The 23,366-nt window shown below is 42.6% G+C and overlaps 1 protein-coding gene across 1 annotated transcript; it reads right to left on the bottom strand.

The window, feature by feature from the left end:
- Positions 1-1,215: 1,215 nt before the first annotated feature.
- Positions 1,216-22,182, bottom strand: MATN3 (matrilin 3). Its single transcript, XM_027113766.1, has 8 exons — positions 21,911-22,182; positions 17,154-17,720; positions 14,255-14,380; positions 13,326-13,451; positions 11,587-11,712; positions 8,715-8,840; positions 3,790-3,900; positions 1,216-2,152 (listed from the first exon to the last, which is right to left on the bottom strand). The coding sequence occupies exons 1-8, from the start codon at positions 22,119-22,121 to the stop codon at positions 2,097-2,099; spliced, it is 1,449 nt and encodes a 482-aa protein (XP_026969567.1). The 5' UTR covers positions 22,122-22,182; the 3' UTR covers positions 1,216-2,096.
- Between the last annotated feature and the right edge of the window lie 1,184 nt (positions 22,183-23,366).

Here is a 23,366-nt window from a genome sequence, read left to right as displayed (position 1 = left end):
TATAATCTAGTGTGTACTTTATGCAACGGTAGCTAATTTCCCCACCTATAGTCTTTCCCCATCTCAGGCAAATAACGTTCAAATCCTTTGACCCAAGTCTCTTGCCTCACCCAGCATACTCGAAAATTGACAATGATACTAGCCTTTCCTATTAAATCTAAACCCAAGCTAAAATCAGATCTTCCTTCGGTCTTAAAATGTTTTTACTTTGGTGCCCCCACTTTAAGCAAGCCAGTATGCTTTTTTTAATCCCACTATTCCTGTGTGCTTCCAAGGTCATTTTATATATCCTATGATGTTCCTGCTTCCTTGGCCAATTGCGCCTAGCCAAACGCACACATCAGGTCTCCCTGAGAAATCCTTCCCAAACTTAAGCCCAATCCCATTCAGATAATTTGTTTGTTTTCAAATGAATGTGTATCTTTTTCAGCACCAACTACATCCCTAAGATATGTTTGTTGGCACCGGATCACGGGCTCCCTATACTGGACTCAAGAAAAAAATCAATTATCTAAGCCAGGGGATTCCAGTCAACTGGTTAAGCTTAAGACATGATTAGTTCAAGCTATTGATGGTCACACTCTTGAAAATTTGTCTCTCTTTAAATACCTTTCCCTAGTTCTTGCACATGAGCTCTCATTTATTCCTCCTATAACACCATTTCTTTGTGATATATTAATATAACTAATTTGTGCTCAAATAAGTTTGGAAAATAATACTTGCTCTATGTCAGGTGCTTTCAAAAATGTTGAGCAATAACAATAAATGTTTCATATAATATTTACTGCCTTTGATGTGTTCATTTTTCATGTCTTCCCTTTACAGTTTATATTTTAGATTTTTTACTGTTTCTGGGTTTGCATCTGTAGGTTATATTTTCTTTTCAAGTGCATATATTAATGTACCCTCATCATTATTTTATCTGAATTTATGTAATTTTGTTTTATTCCCTCTCCCACAACAATCTTGATTAAAGCCTTTCTGTTTAACCTGAGCTTAAATTTTTAATTTTAAGAGCATGAGATTAAATTATAGGAGGAGTCACAGTATTGTGTCCTTTGACAAGAAACTGTTTCATTCAAAATAATTGTAATTCAGCTTAATTTAAGAAAATATGTTAATAGGCAAAGTTGATATAAGAGTTACCAAAAAAAAGCATGACAATAATATATAAAGATATTGACATTTTTATTATACTAAACACAACATAAACCAAGAAAAGAATGAGTAGTATACAATTTAAAGAACTATTTTTTCTAAGTTATAAGCATAAAAGCTGAAAAAAATTTATCAAATATGTAAGTGAAAAAAAGAGTTAGTCTTATCATTAACATTTTAAAAGACATTAGGTTTTGTTACTTATTATACCAGTATTTATAAATATATAATTTTATTGACTGGATCCTAGAGTAAAACAGCAAAGTAAATTTAGGGTTTTTTGTCCTTGGTAAAAAGTTTAACACTTAATTCACAACTAGTTGTGTGTTTCTTTCTAACATCAGAATGAATTAAAAATGACATATAACAGTTCACTTAATCTGTATTAACTATATTTAGGTATGTGTATTACAATTTCCTGATCACAGCTTCAACAATACTCTGGCAAAAATGAGAAAAAAACAAAAAGTGATAAAGATATAGTTCTAAATTGTAGTCATCTCAATTTCATTATATGAACTTTTTATGTGTAAATACCCTGTACAATTTACACTCTAAAGTAACAGGACTGGTTTACACTATAAATACTATCAAGAAAACATCAAAAGTTCGCATTTTAAGCCTGGTTATCTTACTAATATAAACATTTAAAAATTAAATGGCTCAATTAGTAAAGAAAGAAAGAAAGAAATTATGAAACTTTTCACTCTGTTTCCTACCATTTCACAGTAATAGCTTAGAGACACTAAAATTTGCTCTTAATAAGGGACATTTATTTCCTTAGAAAAATGATACAGATTCTCCAGAAGATCCTCATACTACTTATCCAGTAACATTAAAGCATTAGTAATGGCAGATTACTAGCAGGAACACTGGAGTATGCCAAAGTATTAAATACACCAAATACTTCATATTTCCAGGTAAAAAAATTGAGGAATTTAACGATGTATTTGTCCATATTCATTTGCTTGCAACTTCTCCAAAATGTCATCAAGTGGCTAAGTTGTTAAGGCTAACACCGTATATTTTTAGACATTAGAAAATGCAAACACACTTTCAAACACTTCAATACAAGATTATATATATTTACGTTCTATTTTGAACAAAAAGAGTGAAATTGTTTTCTCACCAAAAATCTAATCTATCTAAAACTCAGATATTCTGTTCTTTAGCGAGCATGATATAAAGCAGTGGTCTTCAAACATTTTTCGTTCATATGTTCCCTAAAATAATTTTGACAAATAAGTGAATCTTGTGCATGTTTAGATTACATGAAAATTTTCATCATAAGTTTTAGTTGCAAATATGCAATTTCTGCTATATTATAAATATTGATGCTTTAAAACAAAATTTAAATCAGTCTTTTAAATGTATCCCATGTAATATTAATACTGTACTGAATTGTTACTACTGTTGTTCTTCTAAAATAAAATATTTCCTTGAATTTGTATTTCCTTTCTACTTCCTCCACAATTTTATTCTACTTTGAATCTTGGAAATCTGTTCTTTATCACTCTATTATACTTCTCTGATGTAAACTTTATACAAACAACAAGCACATACACATTTATATTGAAATTACCTTTGAATTAATTTTCTTTGACCATAAGGTGCTAAATTTTTTTAATCGTCTCAGTTGAGCTACCATTACAACTATTATGGGGACACAATTGATCCAAACAACGAGTAAGTCACAATTTTGACATAAAATCATTAAAAATAAAAGGTGAATTGTAATTAGAAAGGTATCTCCTAATGGGATGAATTGGGGGAGATGTGTTTATGAAGCTTAATTTAAAAGCTCTCTGGAGAGTTTACCTTTCCAAGATATTCACCTTAGTAAAGTTCAGGGTAAGTAAGAGGTATGCCTTTCTTGTATAAATTTAGGAGAATGGTGACACTGAAGTGAGAGATGGGAAAAGAGAATGCCAACTGACCCCAAGTTGCATTGTAGGCAGATCGATTTAAGGAAGTGAAGGATTTGGAAATTGATTCCTTTAAAATTTTCTGTGTCCCCACATACCCCTGGAAAGTCTCTGCATACCCCTAGGGTATCCCTATCACAGTCTGAATACCATGCCTCTAAGATCCCTAGGAAAGGTGTTGTTAACTTGAACTACGCTAAGAAAAAGTACTTTTCCTGAATTACTCCTTTGGCTAAAAAACTGATTTTGAAAGTTTCTGAGGTAGTACCGTGTTACATTTTGAAATCTGCTTTTGGACCACTTGGCTAGACAAAGCACACAGCTATGTGTCGTCTGAACTATCACACTCCATTAATCAGCTGACTCGTTTTGTACATGTACAGATTCTGAATAAGAACATCATATTAAGGAATCAGGATAGTAGCACTGTCAAATAGAGCGCAATTAGGAGCTTATATTGCTATGGAAAAGCACTAGAAAAATAAATAATTACACAGCTCTTACATGTAAATAAGAATGGGTGTAACGGTCTTAAAACATTTTAAAAGAACTCTAAAGTAAAAAAATTAAAGCTGTGTATTACTATGGCTCATCTTAAAACTTAATGAATAAGGCACTTATCCTGTGGAATGTCCTAAAATGTCAGCTCAATTGTAGTACCTAAGCTGGCTTCAAGCAGAAGCAGAAAACCTTCCAGAAAGGATATGCTTGGTGTTCAGTCTCTGCAGATATGAGCTGACCTTATCCTGGAATGCCAGTGTGGCTTCACATGCACAAGCATCTTCTGTGGAGATGAGTCTTCGTGCTTCTGCAATGGCTGAAGACAATGACAATACACAAAACGTTATAGCTAATTAGAAATCATAGCAAATCAGGAAATCTGTGATTCAATACTTCCTTATATATATATATATATATTTTGTTTGCGGTATGCGGGCCTCTCACTGTTGTGGCCTCTCCGCTCCGGAGGCGCAGGCTCAGCAGCCATGGCTCACGGGCCCAGCCGCGCCGCGGCATGTGGGATCCTCCCAGACCGGGGCACAAACCCGTGTCCCCTGCATCGGCAGGCGGACTCTCAACCACTGCGCCACCAGGGAAGCCCAATACTTCCATTTTTAATTCTTACCTAAATGCATTTTCTAGGAGATAAAAGAATATAAGAGCACATGGAAAGAGGAGAAAGTACTGTGGACTTTGTCACCAAAGAAACTGAGTTAGAGATGTTGAGGAAAAGTTTACAATTGTCAAAGCTGGGTGATGGTTATATGAGAGTTCATTCTATTGTTCTCTATACTTTTGTAATTGTCTGAAATTTTCCATGATGTAAAGTAAATATTTAAGTTAATGCAGGGAGAAGCCAAGAATGAAGAGATAAGACAATCCCTTGTGATACTGTGTACTCATTACGAAATGAAAATGTTCACTATGGAGAACAGTGTGAGGTTCCTTTAAAAACCAAAAATAGACCTACCATATGATCCTGCAATCCTACTTCTGGGCAAATATCTGGAGAAAACCCTAATTTGAAAAGACACATGCACCCCAATGTTCATAGCAGCACTATTCACAATAGCCAAGACATAGAAACAACCTAAATGTCCATCGACAGATGAATGGATAAAGAAGATGTGGTACATATATACAATGGAATACTATTCAGCCATAAAAAGAATGAAATAATGCCATTTGCAGCAAAATGGATGGACCTAGAGATTGTCATACTAAGTAAAGTAAGTCAGACAGAGAAAGACAAATATCATATATCACTTACATGTAGAATCTAAAAAAGTGATACAAATGAACTTATTTACAAAACAGAAATAGACTCACAGACATAGAAAACAGACTTATGGTTACCAAAGGGGATTGGGGGAAGGCGGAAGATAAATTAGGAGTTTGGGATTAAGATATATCCCTACTATATATAAAATAGTTAAACAACAAGGACCTACTGTATAGTACAGGGAACTATACTCAGTATCTTGTAATAACCTATAATGTAAGAGAATCTGAAAAGTTATATATATATATATATATATATATATATGTATATATTACTGAATCACTTTGCTGTATACGTGACACTAACACAACATTGTAAATTAACTATACTTCAATTTTAAAAAATGAAAATGAGGAAAACAGTCCTCTATTTGTGTGGCCAAAACATTTCAAGGTTTAAAACTAGATAATTCCTGAATTCCTATACAGACTATTATTCTACTGAATGGTTTGAACTGAGAATTCTTGTTCTTACCCATAAATACTTTGGAACTAAAAATTCAGGTTTGTATTGACATTTAAGCAAAGAACGTGGAAGAATGATAATTCTAACTCCAATTGCTTCTGTAATTCAGTGAGGCGGCTATTCCGACTCAATATCATAGCCCCTAAAGTTGTCTAACAGAAATAAGAGTAACTTCCAGATCTGAAGACTGATGAATAATCTTCCAACTGAGTAGTAGTACTGCTTGGGGAAAAGAGTAGTCCTTTGCTCTTGCATTTTCTCCCACATTCTATCCGTAAAATGTTACACAAAAATCCGAACGAACTTTTTGGTCAACCCAATACAAAGATAAGATACAGGGCTGGAGGACCATAAATTCACTTGATTAATCTATCTAGCTGTCTAAATCCTATTGAAACTTTTAGGGACAGCCAGCTCAAATCCCCATCTCGATCAGTAAATTAATAGTAAGCCAAAAAGTATCTACTGAATATCAAGTACATGCCCATCATCCCTGTACAGAGTATAAAATTGGTACCTATGATACTTTTCCAGTATATCTTGCCTGATAGCCTATAAGCTCTGTGAGGGTAGGGGCTCAGTGTAATATTCTCATTAAAACACCCCATAGAAAACTGGAAAACTGCGATGTTGCACAATTGAAAGTTGAGAGATGGATCCATTCACACTAGCAGCAAAAAGAATAAAATATTTAGGAATAAATTTAACAAAAGTAGTGCAAGACTTGTACAGTGCAAACCACAAAACATTAATCTGTCTCCAGTTCCTTCCTCGGGACCTAACAGAGTACTAGATATAGAACAGAAGTTCCATGAATACTTGCTGAACAAATAAGTGAATGGCTAAAGAAATGAGGTCAGAGCCTAAGCCATTATAAACCATTCTGGAATCCTCACCTTCCAGGAGAAGAAAAAATTCCCAAAACTGATTTTTCTGAAGATTAAACACTGAAGATAGGAAGACAGCACCCAGAAATACTCACATTGTAAAAGCAAGCTGCTCCTTATTAACCCTCACCCTCCCCAAGAAACTGATCCACACTTTACTTCAAATGAAGAAGTATCTGCTGAGTAACTGTCACGCGTTACGGTAGATGCTAAGAGTACAGACAAAATCTACTACCCGTGGTGGTTGGGGTCTACAGGAGCATAAAACCACAAGTCCAAAACTTGCATTTTCTTCCCCAAATCGGCTTCACTCTCAGTCCCCTTAGTAAAGATACCCCATCCTTCCAGCTGCTCAAGTGGAATAGGAAAGCCATCCTAGTCCGCCCCCATCCTATCCCCACATCCAGTTTATCACCAAGCCCTGTTCATCCTACCTTCAAAACATGTCTGGAATCAGTCTACTTCTATCACCTTGTCACCATCCTAGCCCAACTGCAATAGCCCCCGAACTGGTCTTCTTCTGCTCTTCATCCTCTTCAATCCGCTGTTCACACAGCAGCTAGAGTGACTTTTTTTTTTTTTTTTTTTGCGGTACGCGGGCCTCTCACTGTTGTGGCCCCTCCCGCTGCGGAGCACAGGCTCCGGACGCGCAGGCTCAGCGGCCATGGCTCACGGGCCCAGCCGCTCCGCGGCACGTGGGATCTTCCCAGACCGGGGTACCGAACCCGTGTCCCCTGCATCGGCAGGCGGACTCTCAACCACTGTGCCACCAGGGAAGCCCTAGAGTGACTTTTAAAAATATAAACAGCATGGTGCTGCTCCACTGCTAAAAACCCTGCATGACTTCCCATTTCTCATAGAATTTCCCATGCCCCAGAGCAGCAGCATGGTTTGACCCTGCCTAACTCTCCAAACTGCCTTACCCCACACTTATCCCTGGCTGGTCATGCTTCCGTCAGACGGGTGGCCTTTCACCTCCTCTCCCCACTAAAGCCACCACTCAGGACCTGGCGTTGCTCTCCCTCCTTCCGCCAGCACTCCAGTCTCAACCTACCTCAGAGAGACCCTCCCAACCTGAAATAGGGTCCCCAACCCCCATTCTGTTCTCTTCCATCACTGCTCTTAATTTATAAATGTGTTATGTACTCGTCTTTTCCCTCTAGACTGTTACCAAAGACCATGCTTGTTTTGTTCATGATTGTATACCTAGTGCCTAGAACATAGCAGATGCTATATTTATTGATTGGATGAAGGAATGACTGAAGGAACACACAAGTAACCACAACACAAGGCATCCAGTGCTGAAAAAGAGGACACGGTTCAATGGAAGAATAAGGGGAATTCTGGTAGAGGGGGTAAAAACTGAACTAGTCCTGGAAATTAAACAGACAGACATAATTCTGTAACATTTGATTCACAAAAAGTAATTTATAGGACACCGATGTAAGTTATGATGCATAATAAAGACAAATGCCTCATAATGCATAAAAACAAATGCATGATAAACCCACTGCACAACTTAAGAATTAAAACATAACGAATGCTGTTGCAGAGACGTCATTTAAGAAGTGGAAATATAAATACAATCTAGGAGAAGATATTTGCAACACATAAAAACAACAACGAATTTATATCCAGACATGTGAAGAGTTGTTATGATAAGTAAGAAAAATATAAATAACCCAATAGAAAAATAAAGGCATAAATAGATAAGATCTTATTTTCCAGATAAGAGACTGAAGTGACAAATAAATATAAGAAGAGAAGCTTAGCCTCTTTAGTAACCAGGAAGTGGGGAAAAGAAAGACTACAGGGAGATACTTCTTTACATCTACCAGACTGACAAAAGTTTAATCCAACAAAACCAAACGTTGGCAAGGATGTGGTTCTTGGATTTTGACAAGCAGAAGAGGCAAGGGAAGCAGATTACAGTAAAGGATGGAGACAGGTGAGTACAGGGCATGCTCCAGGAATATCAAACAGTCCATGTGGCTGGATCACAGGTCTTGGAGAGAAGGAGTGAATCTGGGGCGAAATGTAGTGACAAAATGAAAAAGAGTGGTTACCAGGGGTAGGGAGAGTGGAATGGGGAGTTTTTGTTTAATGGGTACAGAGCTTTAGTTTGGGATGATAAAAAAAGTTCTGGAGATGGACAGTGGGATAGTTGCACAACAATGTGAATGTACTTAACACCACTGGACTACACTTAAAATGGTTAACATGCTAGATTTTATGTCATGTATATTTTACTGTAATTAAAGAAAAACCTGGACTTAGGGAGAGACTTTAATTAGGGAAAAAAAATGGAATCAGACCATGGAGGGAAGGATGCCTGGTGGAAAGGTAGAATTATTTCATTCTGAAGACATTTGGGAACCACTGGAGAATTCTGACCCAGGAGCAAGACTCAGAAGCGTGCTTCAGACTTGGAGACAGGAAAGCTCACTCTTAAGACTGTCCTAGCACATGAATTAGGCTTAAAGGGACAGTCTTTACCAGAACATGTCTTCTTGTCTTCATTCAAGGTGTAGCCAGTATAACAATCGCAGTGGTAAGACGCGGCCCCGTCATCCACACAGATGTGCTGGCACCCATGAGAGCCCAGTGCACACTGGTTACGAACTGAGCAGGAATGGGTCAGGAAAGAGAATATTCACAAATTACAACTGGAAACTAAACACAGACTTCCGGGAGAAAGAAGCTTTGGTTCGGTGCCAACAAATGCAGCAAATGAATCCTACAGTCGTCAGCAACGCGTCTCCCATGTTTCAGAAGGAGAGAGCCTCTTTTCCCGTTCCCTATCCCACACCCCTTTCCTTGTTATCTCTTGCAGCTATCTCGGTGCCTTCTCTTTTTTGCTATCTGCAGTCCTGGGGCTGCACTGAGTCTTGATTCTATTCCAGAACTTATCTCCAGCCTTTCCTGATGACCATGAATAACTCCAACCTCTCCAGCTATACACAGATCATCTTCACCATCACCAAAAATAAATTATTAGGGACCTACCTGCACATGGAGTTACATTTGATGCTGCACAAAAACTATGTTGACCAAGGGCCTGCCCTTGATGCTTAAAGTGGGACAGAAAACACTGGCCTGCACACACACACACACACACACACACACACACACAGAGAGAAAAAATAATAACAATGATGATGATGATGGTGATGGTGTGTATGACTGGATAGGGAAGTATTTGTGTCTGTCACAAGTAAATACATTACAAGGAACAAGGGCTTCCTGGGATACATAGGTTCTTCCTCGGCCATTGCAGAAGCCAAACTACTTTATTTGTTCTCCTCTAACTCTCCTCTTAAGTGTCATTTTATGCTCACAAACCTTCCATGGCTCACTATTGCCTATAAAACAGCTGTTCATGAAGCGTAAGGCCCTAGGTAATCTATCCATAGTGTCTTTCCAACTTTCACACTGATATTCCCCTTCACTACTACAATTCAGATGTTTCCAGCAAAATGCCTACTAGCAGAACATTTTGTTTTCCCCTCAGCCCAGCTTAGCAGCAACTCTGGCGATAACAAGTGGATGTGCCTGCAGCCCCTGGCCCGTGATCTGAGGCTCCACATTTAATTTACAGGCCTTGCCACTGCCCAGCAAGGGGAAGGCAGGCCATTAGAGGGGATCTGACCCAGTTTTAGAATGGCATCCATTATTGCTGTAAAATATATAAATACCAACTTCTCACCATCTCGCCTTTTTCTTCTATCTCCTTTTGCTGTCCTGTGCTTTGCACCATGAGACGTGTAGCTTAGTGTTTGAGAGCATATGTAACCACCAGAGCAAGTGCCTGGGTTCAGATCCTGGCTCTGCTACTCACTAGGCAAGTGACCATAGGCAAGTTACTTTGTCTGTGCCTCAGTTTCCTTGTAAAGTTGCTGTGAGTAAAGTTGCTGTGAGCAGTAAATGTGTGACTGTGCCTAAAATGCCTAGAACCGTGCATGGTACCCAGTAGGCACTGAAGAATGTTGGCAAACCGTTATCTGGAAGTGTTGCCTGGAGTAGTCTGCCTTAACTGAAAATCTCCTTTGATTTCTTTCTTTAATAAAATGGTCCATTTTATGCCATAATATCTGTTGGTTTACATGTAAATGTGTTTTTGTTTCCTTTTCCCAGGTCTTCAGATTAAAGGTCCTGCTTAAAGTACCAAGAGGGATACTTGTAACAGTTTGAGAAGTGCAGCCTTGAGTCCTTTCCATCCAACTGACTTAGTCCCACCCCCTGAACAAACCAGTACAAGCCACTCCCCTTGCCCTTGCCCTCTCCACTCCTCCATCTAAGCCTTATCCGCCCTCCTGCCGAGGCCCACCTCCAGTCCCAGCCCTCTGTGTCCATCCCAGACCTCCTGCCTCCCAGCCCTTCCCGCCCTTAGTCACTGTCGGTCCCTCTCCCTGGCTAAGAGTCCCTGCTTTCTTAAGGTGCTGTTTCTCCTTGCACGCAGCCTGTATGTAGCTCAGAGGCAGAAGCTGACGCTTCCTTACAACCCCACAGTGCTTAGCAGAGTCCTGGGAACAAAATAAGTGCTCAGAACTCTTTTATTGATCTCATTGTTTTAAAAAAAGGGGAATTAGTGATATGCCACTTCCTTTAATCTCTCTTGAAAAGGTCACACATTACATCTCAAGGAAGAGGAAAGCATACATAAAATCTAGAAAAATATTGAATATGCCAAAACTAAACACCACCCTGAGAGCTAGGAATTTCTCTTAGGAGTGGTTTTACATTACAAATGCCACTCTTTTCTGCCAGTGAGTTTAAATCAAATTAATGAGGATTAGCAGTTCTGGCACGGGCTTCCTCGCCAAGTTATAGGTCTCACATTCACCCAAGACTGATCATCTAGAAACTGTCAGGGAAGGACTTGCTTCAAACTTACTGGAAGATCTGTGTGGGTCTAATTCAGTCATTTACAAAGCCTCCTTTACTAAAACGATCTGGCTTTAAGATTAACGCTACAGAAAAGTTCCAGGCCAAGTTTTAACTGGAAAAAGATCAGTTCAGCCTATCACACCAAATACTTACTGTCCAGCTGACTTCCTCTAAAGTTTCCTATTTGCTTTACAGAGCTATAAAATTTTCCTGGATTAGGACCGTACATTCAATTAGCTTTTCTTATATCCCCCACTCCCTACCTATTACCCAGTAATTTTCTGAAGTGAGCTATGTTTGGAAAACCTAGTGAGCTCACTGCCTCCTGAGCAATGTTTACCTTGGTCTGAAAAGCATGGTAGAATGTCTGAAGCCCGATTCCTTACATTACCTTTAAGAATCTCTCTCTTGGTGAAATGCAAGTTGGTTTCACTGCAGTAGAAAGAGCCCCGGATGAAAGAATTTACTGAGTGGACCTTACCTGAACACGTTTTTTTATCTTCATTCAGAGTGTAGCCCTCGTAGCATTCACAGTGATGAGACCCAGCTCTGTCATTCACACAAATGTGCCGACAGTCGTGTGTGCCCAAAGCACACTGATCTTGAGCTGCCCAACAAAAGTCCAGAAGAAAAGATGTTAAACGTGGAAAAGTCTTTTATCAGCCACATATAGAAATCTTCTTATTTGCAGCTAGCGATGCAGAGAGGAAAACTTATTAGAAACCACTCAAAGCCATCAGTAATATCTGTTCTCACTAGGAATTAGCTGAGTAAAACAAACTCCTACACACACAATACTTATGCTTCTATTTTTCCCCACCCCTTTTCAGAATCATCTATACTGAGCTTTTTTTTTTGCGGTACGCGGGCCTCGCACTGTTGTGGCCTCTCCCGTTGCGGAGCACAGGCTCCGGACGCGCAGGCTCAGCGGCAATGGCTCATGGGTCCAGCCGCTCCGCGGCATGTGGGATCTTCCCAGACCGGGGCACGGACCCGTGTCCCCTGCATCGGGAGGTGGACTCTCAACCACTGTGCCACCAGGGAAGCCCTATACTGAGCTCTTATAATCGAAGTATCTCATGAATACTTTCTAAAGCGTTCCTTTTAGATTTGTTGTATTTATGCTGAATCAGAGGGATTCTAACAGCTGGGGGACGAATTATACTAGAATCAGAAAGACATAGAATTAGAGTTTGAAGAAACTGTAGCTCGACCCTCTCCTGTAATAAATGAGGAAACTGAGTCCAAAGGAGACCAAATGACTCAGAACAGCATCAGAACTCAAGACCCAAATTGCTACTCAATGTATTTTTCTCTGTACTGACATGATATTTTTTAACTTTTTTTTTTTATCTTTGAGCTTTTTGTTTTGAAATCACTTCAGGCTTATGAAAAAGTTTCAAAAATAGTGAAAAAAATCCAGTACTTCACCCCGTTTCCCCAAATGTTAACATCCTATATAAGCACAGTGTAATTACCAAAACCAGGAAACTAATACTGATACAATGCCATTAACTAACCTACAGACCTTATTCAAATTTTGCCAATGGTTCCACCACTAATGTCCTTTTTCTGGTCCAGGATCCAATCCAGGATCACACATTGCATTAAGCTGTCACATCTCCTTAGTTTCCGCCAATCTGGGACATTTCTTTAGTCTGTCTTTGCCTTTCATGACTGTGACACTTTTGAAAATTACTGAAAAATTAGTTTGTAGAATGTCTCTCAATTTGGGTTTGTCTGAGGTTTCCTCACGATTCTGAATTTTTAGCAAGAATACCACAGAAGTGCTATTGTGCCCTCAGAACATCATGTCAGGAGATGCATGACGTCACTGTGTGTTATTGCTGGTGATGTTAACTCTGATGTCTTGGCTGAAGTGGTGTCTGCCAGGTTTCTCCACTATGGAATGACTGCTTTTCTTTCTGTAAGTAGTAAGTTCCTTGTGGGCTGTTATTTGATTTTCACATACTAAATTGTCTTTAGATTCTGGAAAGGACTATCAGGGCTGGGTACAGAGAAGGAAATAACACACTCACACATGTGGGTCATGAGACACACATGCTGCCATTTGTAACTTTTCTAATAAGAAAGGGGAAAAGCCCAAGATGGCAGGAGAGGAAAAGAGACCGAGCTCCCCGTCGATGTGACCCCCGCCAAACACTGACTAGGGAGATAGGTAAACAGGGAGGCAACAGTAAAGCCTCTGCCCCCACTTACCCGAACACGTTTTCCTGTCTTCATTTAAGGTATAACCTTCATAGCACTCACAATGATAAGAGCCATTTCTGTCGTTCACACAGATGTGTTCACAGCCGTGAGTGTTAAGAGCACACTTATTAATAACTATCAAAAGATGATCAGGACAAATGTCAACACATGGAAAACATGGCAAATAAATAACTACGGGCCACACCACACACACACACACACACACACACACACACACACACAGTGCTAATGAAATGGGACAGCTTGGCACGAGAGGAAGCCTGCTGGACTGGGTGGGAACCCACTTCGTCTTGACTCTTTCACTAACAGACCCCATGACGTGGGTAGGTAAGTCTTCTCCCTTCTTGTGGAGGTCTCAATTTCATTTTCTATAAAATGAGCAGGTTGAATTAAATGATCTCTAAGTTTTCTTCCTCTCAAAAGCTTTTTTCCAGGATTTAACAAATTGGACCTAATTCCCACTCTTCATCGATTGTACGTGAGTATTCATAGAGCAGATGAGTGAGAACCTCCCTAGATTTTCTTCCACTTCTAGATTCCATGAATCTTCTACGGTCACAGACAGGTAAGAGGAGCTTGTATTTAATGAAATAAAACCCAGGAAAAAAAAATTCAAAACCTCAAAAGGACAAAGAGTTTTGGCCCCCTTCCTCACTAGCCCTTTTCCCTACTAGCCCTTCTCTCTAAACCTAGTAATAAGTACTGTAATAGGTACTTATACTATTACATTACTTATAGTATTACATACTGTTTTAGGTATTACGTCACTTTTCTCCTCATGTTCCTTTTCAAGAAAAGTCATTGATAACAGTAAATCCCCCACAGGGCAGTTAGGAGAAAAGCATAATGCCAGTCCAAAGCCTGGGGTGAGTGCCCAGATAAGTTTCCATCAGCCACCACCCCTTAAGCAGCCTCACCTGAACACGTCTTCTTATCGGCATTCAAGGAATATCCTTGGCTGCACTCACAGTGGTGCTTGCCTTCCCCGTCACTGACACACACATGCTGGCACTGGTGTGTGCCCAGCGCGCATGGGTCCAGAGCTGTGCAAAGGAAATTTACAACAGTCAGCGTCGACAGGTAAGAAGCATTTCAGATACTTCCTCCTGGGTCAAAACAACATCACTCTCCAGGTTCGTCTCTGATTCTATCTTTAGTTCACTCTAAAAATTGGCTACTTGTTTCCTGCCCCTGGTTTATTATAAATACCACTCTCAGTAATGTTTAAATTGTAACTAATTTAAAATCATAGATCTTGTGGTTGACTTTCTCAAAAAAGAAAGGGAATTTTGAATTTGGAGCTGAAGCCAAACACTTTACATGAATCAGGCAATTCGATATTTTATTCAATGTATCCACCTAGCCAGAAAAAAAGACTTTTGCTTCCCAACAGAAAGAAGGGAACAGTAATGTACTTCCTGAAGTTCTATGAGCTAGTGGTCCCACTGCCACCAGAACCCAGTTTCCAACGGTTCTATAGTTTGTGTCTAAACAGAATTCACACCCAGGCTTTCCTCTAGGCCTGGAACCCACTCACTCTTGGGCAGCAATACATGTTTGAAATTGCAAATGGTGGACGGCAACGTAGGTAACTGCCTTCCGAATATGCGGCATGGGTTCCTAAGCCCAAATGTATACGCATGCGACTCTCATATCTGCCAGCAGAATAAACTTACATGCTATATACAAACCAGTAAAAAGAAAAGGAAGAAAACAACAAAGTAGATTACATTAGCTAAACTGCATCCTCATCTTTTTGCTCCTGGAGCCATTTTTAACCTCAGATTTTTTTCCCCCAGTGACATGTTTTGATAAAAGAATCAATGAATTAAGTCATTTCTGAGAAACCAAGGAGGCCTGTTGCAGGAGGCTGGCACCCCTGTGGCAGGTCACCCAGCCTCCACTATTTTGGCAACAGGACAGGTTAATATTTTCCCAAGAAGGGCCTTCTCATGGAATAATCTTTCCAGCTTGTTGACTACAACAGCTACCTCTCAGTCTTTTTTCCATAGAGAGGATATTCTCCCCCCAGAACAAGCAGATCTTTCGTACCAGAATGAAAAGATGACCACTCACCACTTGTTACTTTATGTCCTTCAAGCCCGACCCCAGGTGCTATCTTTGAGACCCAGCCTTGCCATAGACCAGCATCTTTATGGAAAAGTTCTCACCCACAAACACAGGGGGGTTTTCTGGGAGAAAGAAAGCTATTTTCTTTTGGGAAACCAATGAATGCTGAGTCAATGCCACCAAAGCCAAGGACAGCTTGTGAAGACCCAGTGTCCTAGGGCAGGAAAGATAAAGGGTCCCTGGCCAGGTCTGGTTGAGATGAGGCCAGATTTTGCTCCAGACCGAGACTTCGTCTCTCATTTCCTGACAAATTGTTGACTGCTGAGTTTCACATTCGTTTATATATAAAGTCTCCTTGAAATTTACAATTGTAATGATTGGTTCACTTGTTTGTCTCACCCCCAGCCGCAGACTGTTGCTTGATGGTAGGGAGGGACTACCTTATCTTTGTATCATCAGTGATCAATAAACACATGTTGAAAAAACAAATGTGAAATAGATTATATAGCAAAAGGTATCTACATTTCAAAATTCACCTGAACTAGAAATTTGTCCACACCTGCTTAGATAATTCCACAGAGGGCTTTGAAAGATTATCTCCAAATGATAAAAAATAAAGCATGACCATAGAAAGAAAGAAACAAAGAAACAAAGGAAGACAGAAATTTTTAAAAGAAAAACAAAAATAAATTTAAAAGTAAAAATTAAAAAGTTTGAGTCCCACAAATTCATAATCCTGGTCAGTGATAAACCCGAGCCTTGAATGGATTCTTATTCATGGGTTTGGCTGATTCGTGCTAAAGATTCTAATTAAATCAGCATGTTTGGATTTAAGCTCCATCCTAAAGGAAGAAAGGAGAAGAACAGTAACAGAACAATTAAAAAATTAAAATAAGAAATACCCTGCTTCTTGCTATCTCACAAGTGAGCTGAAATCCTAACCTTCCTGGTCCCTAAGCCTCTCCCTCCACAGGGAATCATCAGACACTGAGCTGAATCTGAAAACTGGAGTGTTCACTAAGTGTACACACTGACTGACAGTTACACTGGGATATAAGCCGGCTGATCTTTCCACAGACAGACACAGTCCCCGTCTTCTGCCCCAAAACAAGCAGAGTTCTGTTAAATCTAGAGATGGAAAAACTAAAGAAAATATCTGGAAAAAATGTGGTGGGCAGAGGGGAGAAGAAAGGTGTCTGGAGATTTTTTTATTTGTGTTTTTTTCTGATCCCATCAGGGAATAGCAGGATCATGTACCCTGGATATTTCCAGAATTTCACATTTCTAATGCAAACACGAAGATTTTTATGAGCAAACCAAGTTATATATAAGGCAGCTCTATATTTCTAAACCAACAAAGTATGTTTAAGTTGCTAAAAAAAAAAAACAAAACAGGGCTTCCCTGGTGGCGCAGTGGTTGGGAGTCCGCCTGCCGATGCAGGGGACACGGGTCCGTGCCCCGGTCCGGGAGGATCCCTCATGCCGCAGAGCGGCTGGGCCCGTGAGCCATGGCCGCTGGGCCTGCGCGTCCGAGGCCTGTGCTCCGCGACGGGAGAGGCCCACGTACCGCAAAAAAAAAAAAAAAAAGAAAGAAAGAAAAAAAAAAAGAAATACACACATACGAAAAAGTATTGCTTATATTTAAGTTTTCCATAAATTTCCACCAAAAAAGAATAAATCTCTTTTTTTTTGGATACACAATGTCTGACTATATAACATCTTTTCTAGTTGGAAGCAAAGACTTACCACAAAAGGTTTCCTGGAATCTAGAGGAAAGTTTCTCAATGACCCCATAGGTCTCCACATAGAAAACGTGCTCGTCCAGGGGCTCACTGGCCATCATCCTGAGGGACTCCATGTCTGCCCGGTCCACGCCCACGGCGTACAGCTCAATACCGGATGCCTGGGCCCGAGCCGCCACTTCATTCACCTGATCCTGGGGCCGCCCATCTGTCACAATGATGGCCACCTTAGGGATGTTGGAAGCGGGTCCCCGAGCTCCTGCCTCCACTGTGAAAGCTTCATCCATCGCTGTCTGGATGGCCAGGCCCGACATGGTCCCTGTGGACAAGGGTGTGATCCGCGCCACGGCCTGTTTCAGGGACTGCTTATCCGAGTGGGTTTGGAGATGGAACTCGATCTTCACGGTGCTGGCGTAGTTCACCACTGCCACCCGCGTGTCTGCCGGCCCGATGTCCAGAGTGTCAATTACCCGTGAGACAAAGGTTTTTACTTTGGTGAACTCCAGAGGCCGTACACTACGAGAACTATCAATGATAAACACCAAGTCCAAGGGCATGCTCTTGCAAACACCTGCAAAGAAGGGTGTGAGAAACAGACATGACTAAGCGATGAGCAGACCTAACAGTCAAAAATGGGGCAGTTCTGGGACTTCCTTGACAGTCCAGTGGTTAGGACTCCACGCTTCCACTGCACGGGGCGAGGGTTGATCCCTGGTCTGGGAACTAAGATCCCACATGCCTGTGCTGCCAGGCCAACACAAACAAAAAAAAAAAAACAAGAAAGAAATGGGGTCAGTTCTCCCACCCAGAGAGCTCTGGCCAGCATCCCTTGATCCCAAATACCCCACTGTCTGCTGTCTTCCCCAAGACCACCCTCCCTTTGGATGTTGAAAGCACTGAGGCTTTCAGGATTCCCTAGTGAGAATTCACATAGAGGTGTGACATTTCCCCAAATATCTCCCCTACAGGCTGGCTGAGTCTTGAAATTTCACTGGGAACCTTATCCTCCTGCTTAAAGTTTTGTTCAAAGGTTCCTCTAGACTCCCAGGAATGAATGGATTCCAGACCTCTCTTGGGCTTCTTGGCCATCAGAGGCAATGGGACAGTGACCCTGAATCGTGTGAAAGGTGAACTCAGGGCACCCTCACTGCACCCTCCCCTGCCTGCCCAGGCCTCAGAGCCCCTTGGGCAATGGCAGAGTGTGAGGTAAGGCACACTGGTGCTCTCGTGCTGGCCTCCTTCTTTTACTCCACTTCCAAGGCGGTGAAAACTGCTCCAGAGTAGCCCTAAATTCTCCCTCCATCTGGTCATTCACTCACATTTAGTGAACTGTGAGGTCCAACTAGCCCTGAGTTACAGTTTGAAAGTGGGAAGAAGGATGATAACAACTTAATCTGGTCCCTGTTGACTTCCATCTTTGTCAGCATGTCTTGTTTTAAGAAGCAGAGATTTTGACCTAGTATCTGTCCTACTGCCCCCACCAAAGTGTCTTAGTCACCTCTCTTTCATTTTTTCATTCACCAAATATATTTTTTTGAGAGCCTACCATGTATTAAGCCATGGGGCTACAAAAGCAAATAAGCCAGATTCCCTGCCCTCAAGAAACTTGCATCGTTCCCCCACAAAAGTACCTGGCACATTGCAGCAACACAATACATTTTTGTTTTCAGCACATCCTTCTTATCCTTTTTTCCTCTAATCTCGTTCTATACTCCTCCCTCTCCTAGCCACCCAAATCAAATCCAAAAGACAGGACTAGCTAAGAAAGAAGCCATTCCTCTTCTTTCAACACACACACACACACACACACACACACACACACGCACGCACGCACGCACGCACGCACATGCACACACACACCAAGCCCTGAATGGAAATGAGATCCTTGGGCATGAAGTGTCATTCAGGGTTCTTTTCTTTCCTAATAGGGGGCTGGAAATTGATGCAACTCTAAGAAGGCAATTTACTCAGTGTGTAGGGGGAAAAGGTGTAGGTATTTATTCATTCAAAATAAATTCCTAGGCTAAGCAGTTGATGACAGAAAAAGCCCAGTCTGGAGCAGGAATTATGCCTCTGTATAGTTTTCTTTCAAAAACTGAAAAGTATCCTCTTGGTTTTAGCCTGATTCCTAGAGGTATTAACTAAAACAATAAATAATATCCTACTTTCAATAACACTGAGGGATCACAGGATTCCAACACAACAACCCTGTGAAGTTAGAGATGCAGAGGTTGTTTTTATACCCATTTTACAGGCGAGAAAACTGAGTCTCAGGAAGCTGTAAGACCTAGAAAGTGGTAGAAAATAGCGGTAGATTGCACTCCAGGTTTCCTGACTCCCAGCCCAAAGGGACCTTTCATTTCATGGTTGCCTCTCTCTGAAGGAACATTTTCTACTACCAAAATTAACATTACCTCATGTACCTAGTAAACATCCTGCTTGGTGACTTTGAGCCACCAGCCTGAAATATGCTGTGCATCATGTGTTTAGCTAGGTCAAAAGGAATTAATTCTTTAAAAAAAAAAAAACCCTCCAGAATTTCATTTCGTCTCTAATTACCATGCATCGAAAGCAAAGAAGAAGAAAATCCTTCCAGGAGTTGGATCTGGATGTTTTTGCATAATTTGAGTAAAGGGAAAACTACATGTGATACAAACCCATATCTGACAATGCTGTCACTAACACCCAAGTGGTGTCCTTACTAATATCGAGGCTATGTTCTTGTAAGTAAACATGCAGGATTCCTTGCTTCTTCACTTAATTTTTCACATGGAATCATCTATGGGAGGTCACAGGGGTGTGGTGGGCAGGAATAATGCCCCCCAAAGATGTCCATGTCCTAATCCCCAGAACCTGTAATTATGTTAATTTACATGGTAAAGGAGACTTTGCATGTGTGATTAAGTTAAAGGCTTGAGATTGAGGATGTTGTCCTGGATTATTCTGGTGGGTCCAATGTAATTACAACAGCTCCCAGAGTGGAAGAGAGAGGCAGAAGAGGAGATCTGAGAGATGACATGTGAGGACTCATCCTGCCTTTGGCGGCTTTGAAAATGGAGGGAAAAGGCCACGAGCCAAGGAATGAGGGCGGCCTCTACAAGCTGAAAAAGGCAAAGAAACGGATTCTCCTCTAAGGTCTTTCCAAAAGGAACATGTCCCTGCTGACACCTTAATTTTAGTCCAGTGAGACTAGTGTCAGACTTCTGAGCCACAGAACTCTTAGATAATAAATGTGTGTTGTTTTAAGCCACTAAGTTCATGGTTATTTATTACAGCAGGAATAGAAAATACAGGGGGCTTGACTCAGATGGCAGGACATTCTGTGAGCATCTGCTTACTTCCTGATTCAGACCCCCTCATCATTAATTGTTTTTGAATCTCACTCCCCTTTACTAGATAACAGCACTTTGATTCTCAGAAACCAAGAAAATGAGAATCTGAATTTCCTAAAATGTTTCCTTACTCACAATAATTGTCCATTTCTGATAGCTCTGCTAGAAATAAAAGCCCATAGCAAAGCTTAGCAGTTTCTGGGTGCAAAAAGAAGTGAATTTGAAAAAGGGTGGAATGTTGTGTTTATTAAAGAATTATCATTCAATATTGGTTTGGGTTTCAGGTAATAAAGGACCAGTACTGCATAGGAGGAACATTGACCACCCCACGCAGAATCCCTCCTCTCCCTCCCAGATGCTTCCCCAAGGGAGGTGGATCAGGACAAGAGGTAAAATTAACTTCTGGGAGAAAGGCTTCTCCCCTACCCCCATTCCTGGCCTGGAGCAACCAACTGGTTACTAACTGAATTGAACCATGGTGAACCCTGGCACTCCCTGTCTCAATGACAATGCTCTCGCCATATCAAATCCAGCCCACTGGAGCTGATGCAGGAAAGAATCCTTTGTGCTCTTCCTCAACATTATCCAGAAAGGTGCAGGAGGGATAGACAACACAAATCAACCTGGGCCATGAAGCATCACTGGCCAGATGAGACTGGACATCCAGAAAATGGTTTGATGTAGCCTCTCTTTAAAGCAGGACTTTAACAAGTCTGATGCTGGACTTTTTGGTAATGAAGATAAAATCTTATGTAAACCATATTGAGAGCTTGGTAGCTTGAAGCAGTGGAAAGTTCCATGCTTGGGTTATCTGAGCCCTGAGTTTTATTCTGGGCTCTGACACTGATTTGCTGGGTCCCCTCCCCTTGACGAGCCTCAGTTTCCCTATATGTGCTGTCAGGGGCTGTGTCAGATGATCTTCCCTCTCTGCTGCTCTAGGAGTTTTGCTCAACCAGAGAACTAAAAGCAGAATCTCAGGAAAGGTTTACTGAGCTGAACCAGAGGTGGGTCTAGGACAGAGAGCTGAGAGGCGCCTGGTGTTCCCACGACTGCCCCATCCTCCCTGCCCAAATCTCAGGGGGCAGTTGCTGGAGTTTGACCTTCAGGAGACCCAAAGTCTAGCCCTGACTATGAGTGACCTTGGGCATCTCTCTCTTCCCTTCTCTGGACCTCAGTATCCCCACAAGATTCATCGGGGAGGGGATCTTTCTCCTGCACCACAGTCTGGCTCCGGCTGGGATGGAGGGAATACCTGGTGGATGACGGAGGCTCTTCCTCCTCATTCAACGCCTGATGCCCCTGCCCACCCAACATCCCGCCCGGCCCCGGCCGGGGATCTCCCTCCTTCCTGGAGGGTGTCCCTCCCTGAGGGCCTCTCAGGTCCCTCTCGGCCTGGGGTCCCTCTCCCGTCCCCGCCCAGGCCGTGTACCTGCGCCGCGGGCCCCGCCGTGCTGGCCGGCCCCAGAATAGGGCGTGCCGGTGGGGGCGGCCGGAGCGGGACGGCGTCCGGGGCTGCCCCCTGGGCCGCGGGTCCCCAGCCTCAGGAAGCCGGGGCGGTCCAGGGGGCCGGGGACGGCGCGGGGTGGCAGCAGCAGCAGCTGCCAGAGCAGCAGAAGCAGTCCCGGCAGATGTCGCAGCATCGTGGGCTTGGCGCTGCTGCCCGTGTCCGTCGGGGGTCGTCGCTCCCTCGCTGGCTGGGTCAGTCGTGGACCCGTGCGCCGCTCCCGGGCGGCCAATTTAAAGGTCCCGCGGCCGTGGGCCCCGCCCCGCAGCCTTCGGTCCCGCCCCTCGGCCGTAGGCCCCGCCCAGCGAACCCGTCCGGGGCCGCGCGCCGCCTGCTCAGTGCATTCCCGCGGCTGGCGTGGAATGTCTGGGGCCTCTCGGCCGGCGGCGCGGTGCCCGACTCCGGCCCGCCGCCGCCGCCCCTCCCACCCCTGCCCTGCGCCGGCCCGGTCTCGTCTGGGTGGTCTCGGCCCGGTGCCTCCCGGCCGGGCTCTGCCTCCCTCCAAACTTCTGCCTCGCTGTACACCCGGGGCCTGGTCGACCCCACTCGTCTGGCCAGGGCCCCAGGCTCCCGGTTCAGGAGGCCCGAGCTCTGCCGTCCAGCTCCGTTCAGGTTTGCCTGCCTCAAGGTTTCACCTCCATCCTCACACCACATTCCTTTCCCCTACCAAGTAACCCAGGTTTTTCTGTGGGCTCTCTGTAAAAAAAATTAAAACTAAAAAAGGCTCATAGATTCTACCAGCATGAATAGACATGCTTTCATCGCAGCTTCAAAAATCCATAAACATTTGAACTTACATTACCAGGACTAGAAAGTCAAACATACATTCCCCAGAGAGCCCCCTGTGAGCTGGAAGGACAGCCTGTACCACAGGCTTCGAAGGCTCTCCCTTTATCCCACTTCCTCCCCAGAAGAGTGATGGTGGCAGCACAGGACTGGAGGCTGCCCAGGGGACCCTCCAGGAACTCACAGTCTCCTGGCAGAGAAAGATGCATAAATGTTCCCTGTCTAAGGGAACAAAACACACTGAATTCAAGGAGAGACTGGCTCTGCCTGAGGAAACCAGTAAGGCTTCTGAAGTAGCTTTTAAAAGCTACACTCCACACAGTAACCTTAAAATCACTTCTCTTCTTAAACCTTGCAACTTCACTTCCAGTAAAATCCGAGCTCCTTTTCATGGCCACCTCGTCTACTGAACTGACCACATCTGGAACTGTACTCTGCTCTCCATGCGTCAACCACACTACCCTTCCCTCTGTCCTGAAGGACACCAAGCTTGTTCCTACCTTGTGGCCTTGGCACCTGGTTGTCCCACTTCCCATCTGCCATCTTCTCCCCCCACCCTAACACACCCGTCTCCCTCTCATCACCTCAGAGCAGT

The sequence above is a fragment of the Aethalodelphis obliquidens genome, unplaced genomic scaffold, assembly GCF_003676395.1.
Source record: "Aethalodelphis obliquidens isolate GAN/ISIS:26980383/991018 unplaced genomic scaffold, ASM367639v1 scaffold12, whole genome shotgun sequence".
In the NCBI taxonomy this organism is placed as follows: domain Eukaryota; kingdom Metazoa; phylum Chordata; class Mammalia; order Artiodactyla; family Delphinidae; genus Aethalodelphis; species Aethalodelphis obliquidens.
Note: the sequence above shows the minus strand (reverse complement) of the source record. Positions and strands in the feature narration are given on the sequence as shown.

Excerpts from the sequence above, each read along its gene's own strand:
- MATN3 (XM_027113766.1), bottom strand. The coding sequence starts at position 22,121 with ATGCTGCGACATCTGCCGGGACTGCTTCTGCTGCTCTGGCAGCTGCTG. Across the intron at positions 17,721-21,910 it reads CGGCGGGGCCCGCGGCGCAG|GTGTTTGCAAGAGCATGCCC; the intron begins GTACACGGCCTG and ends CCTTCTTTGCAG. Across the intron at positions 8,841-11,586 it reads AGATAAAAAAACGTGTTCAG|TTCGTAACCAGTGTGCACTG; the intron begins GTAAGGTCCACT and ends ATTCCTGCTCAG.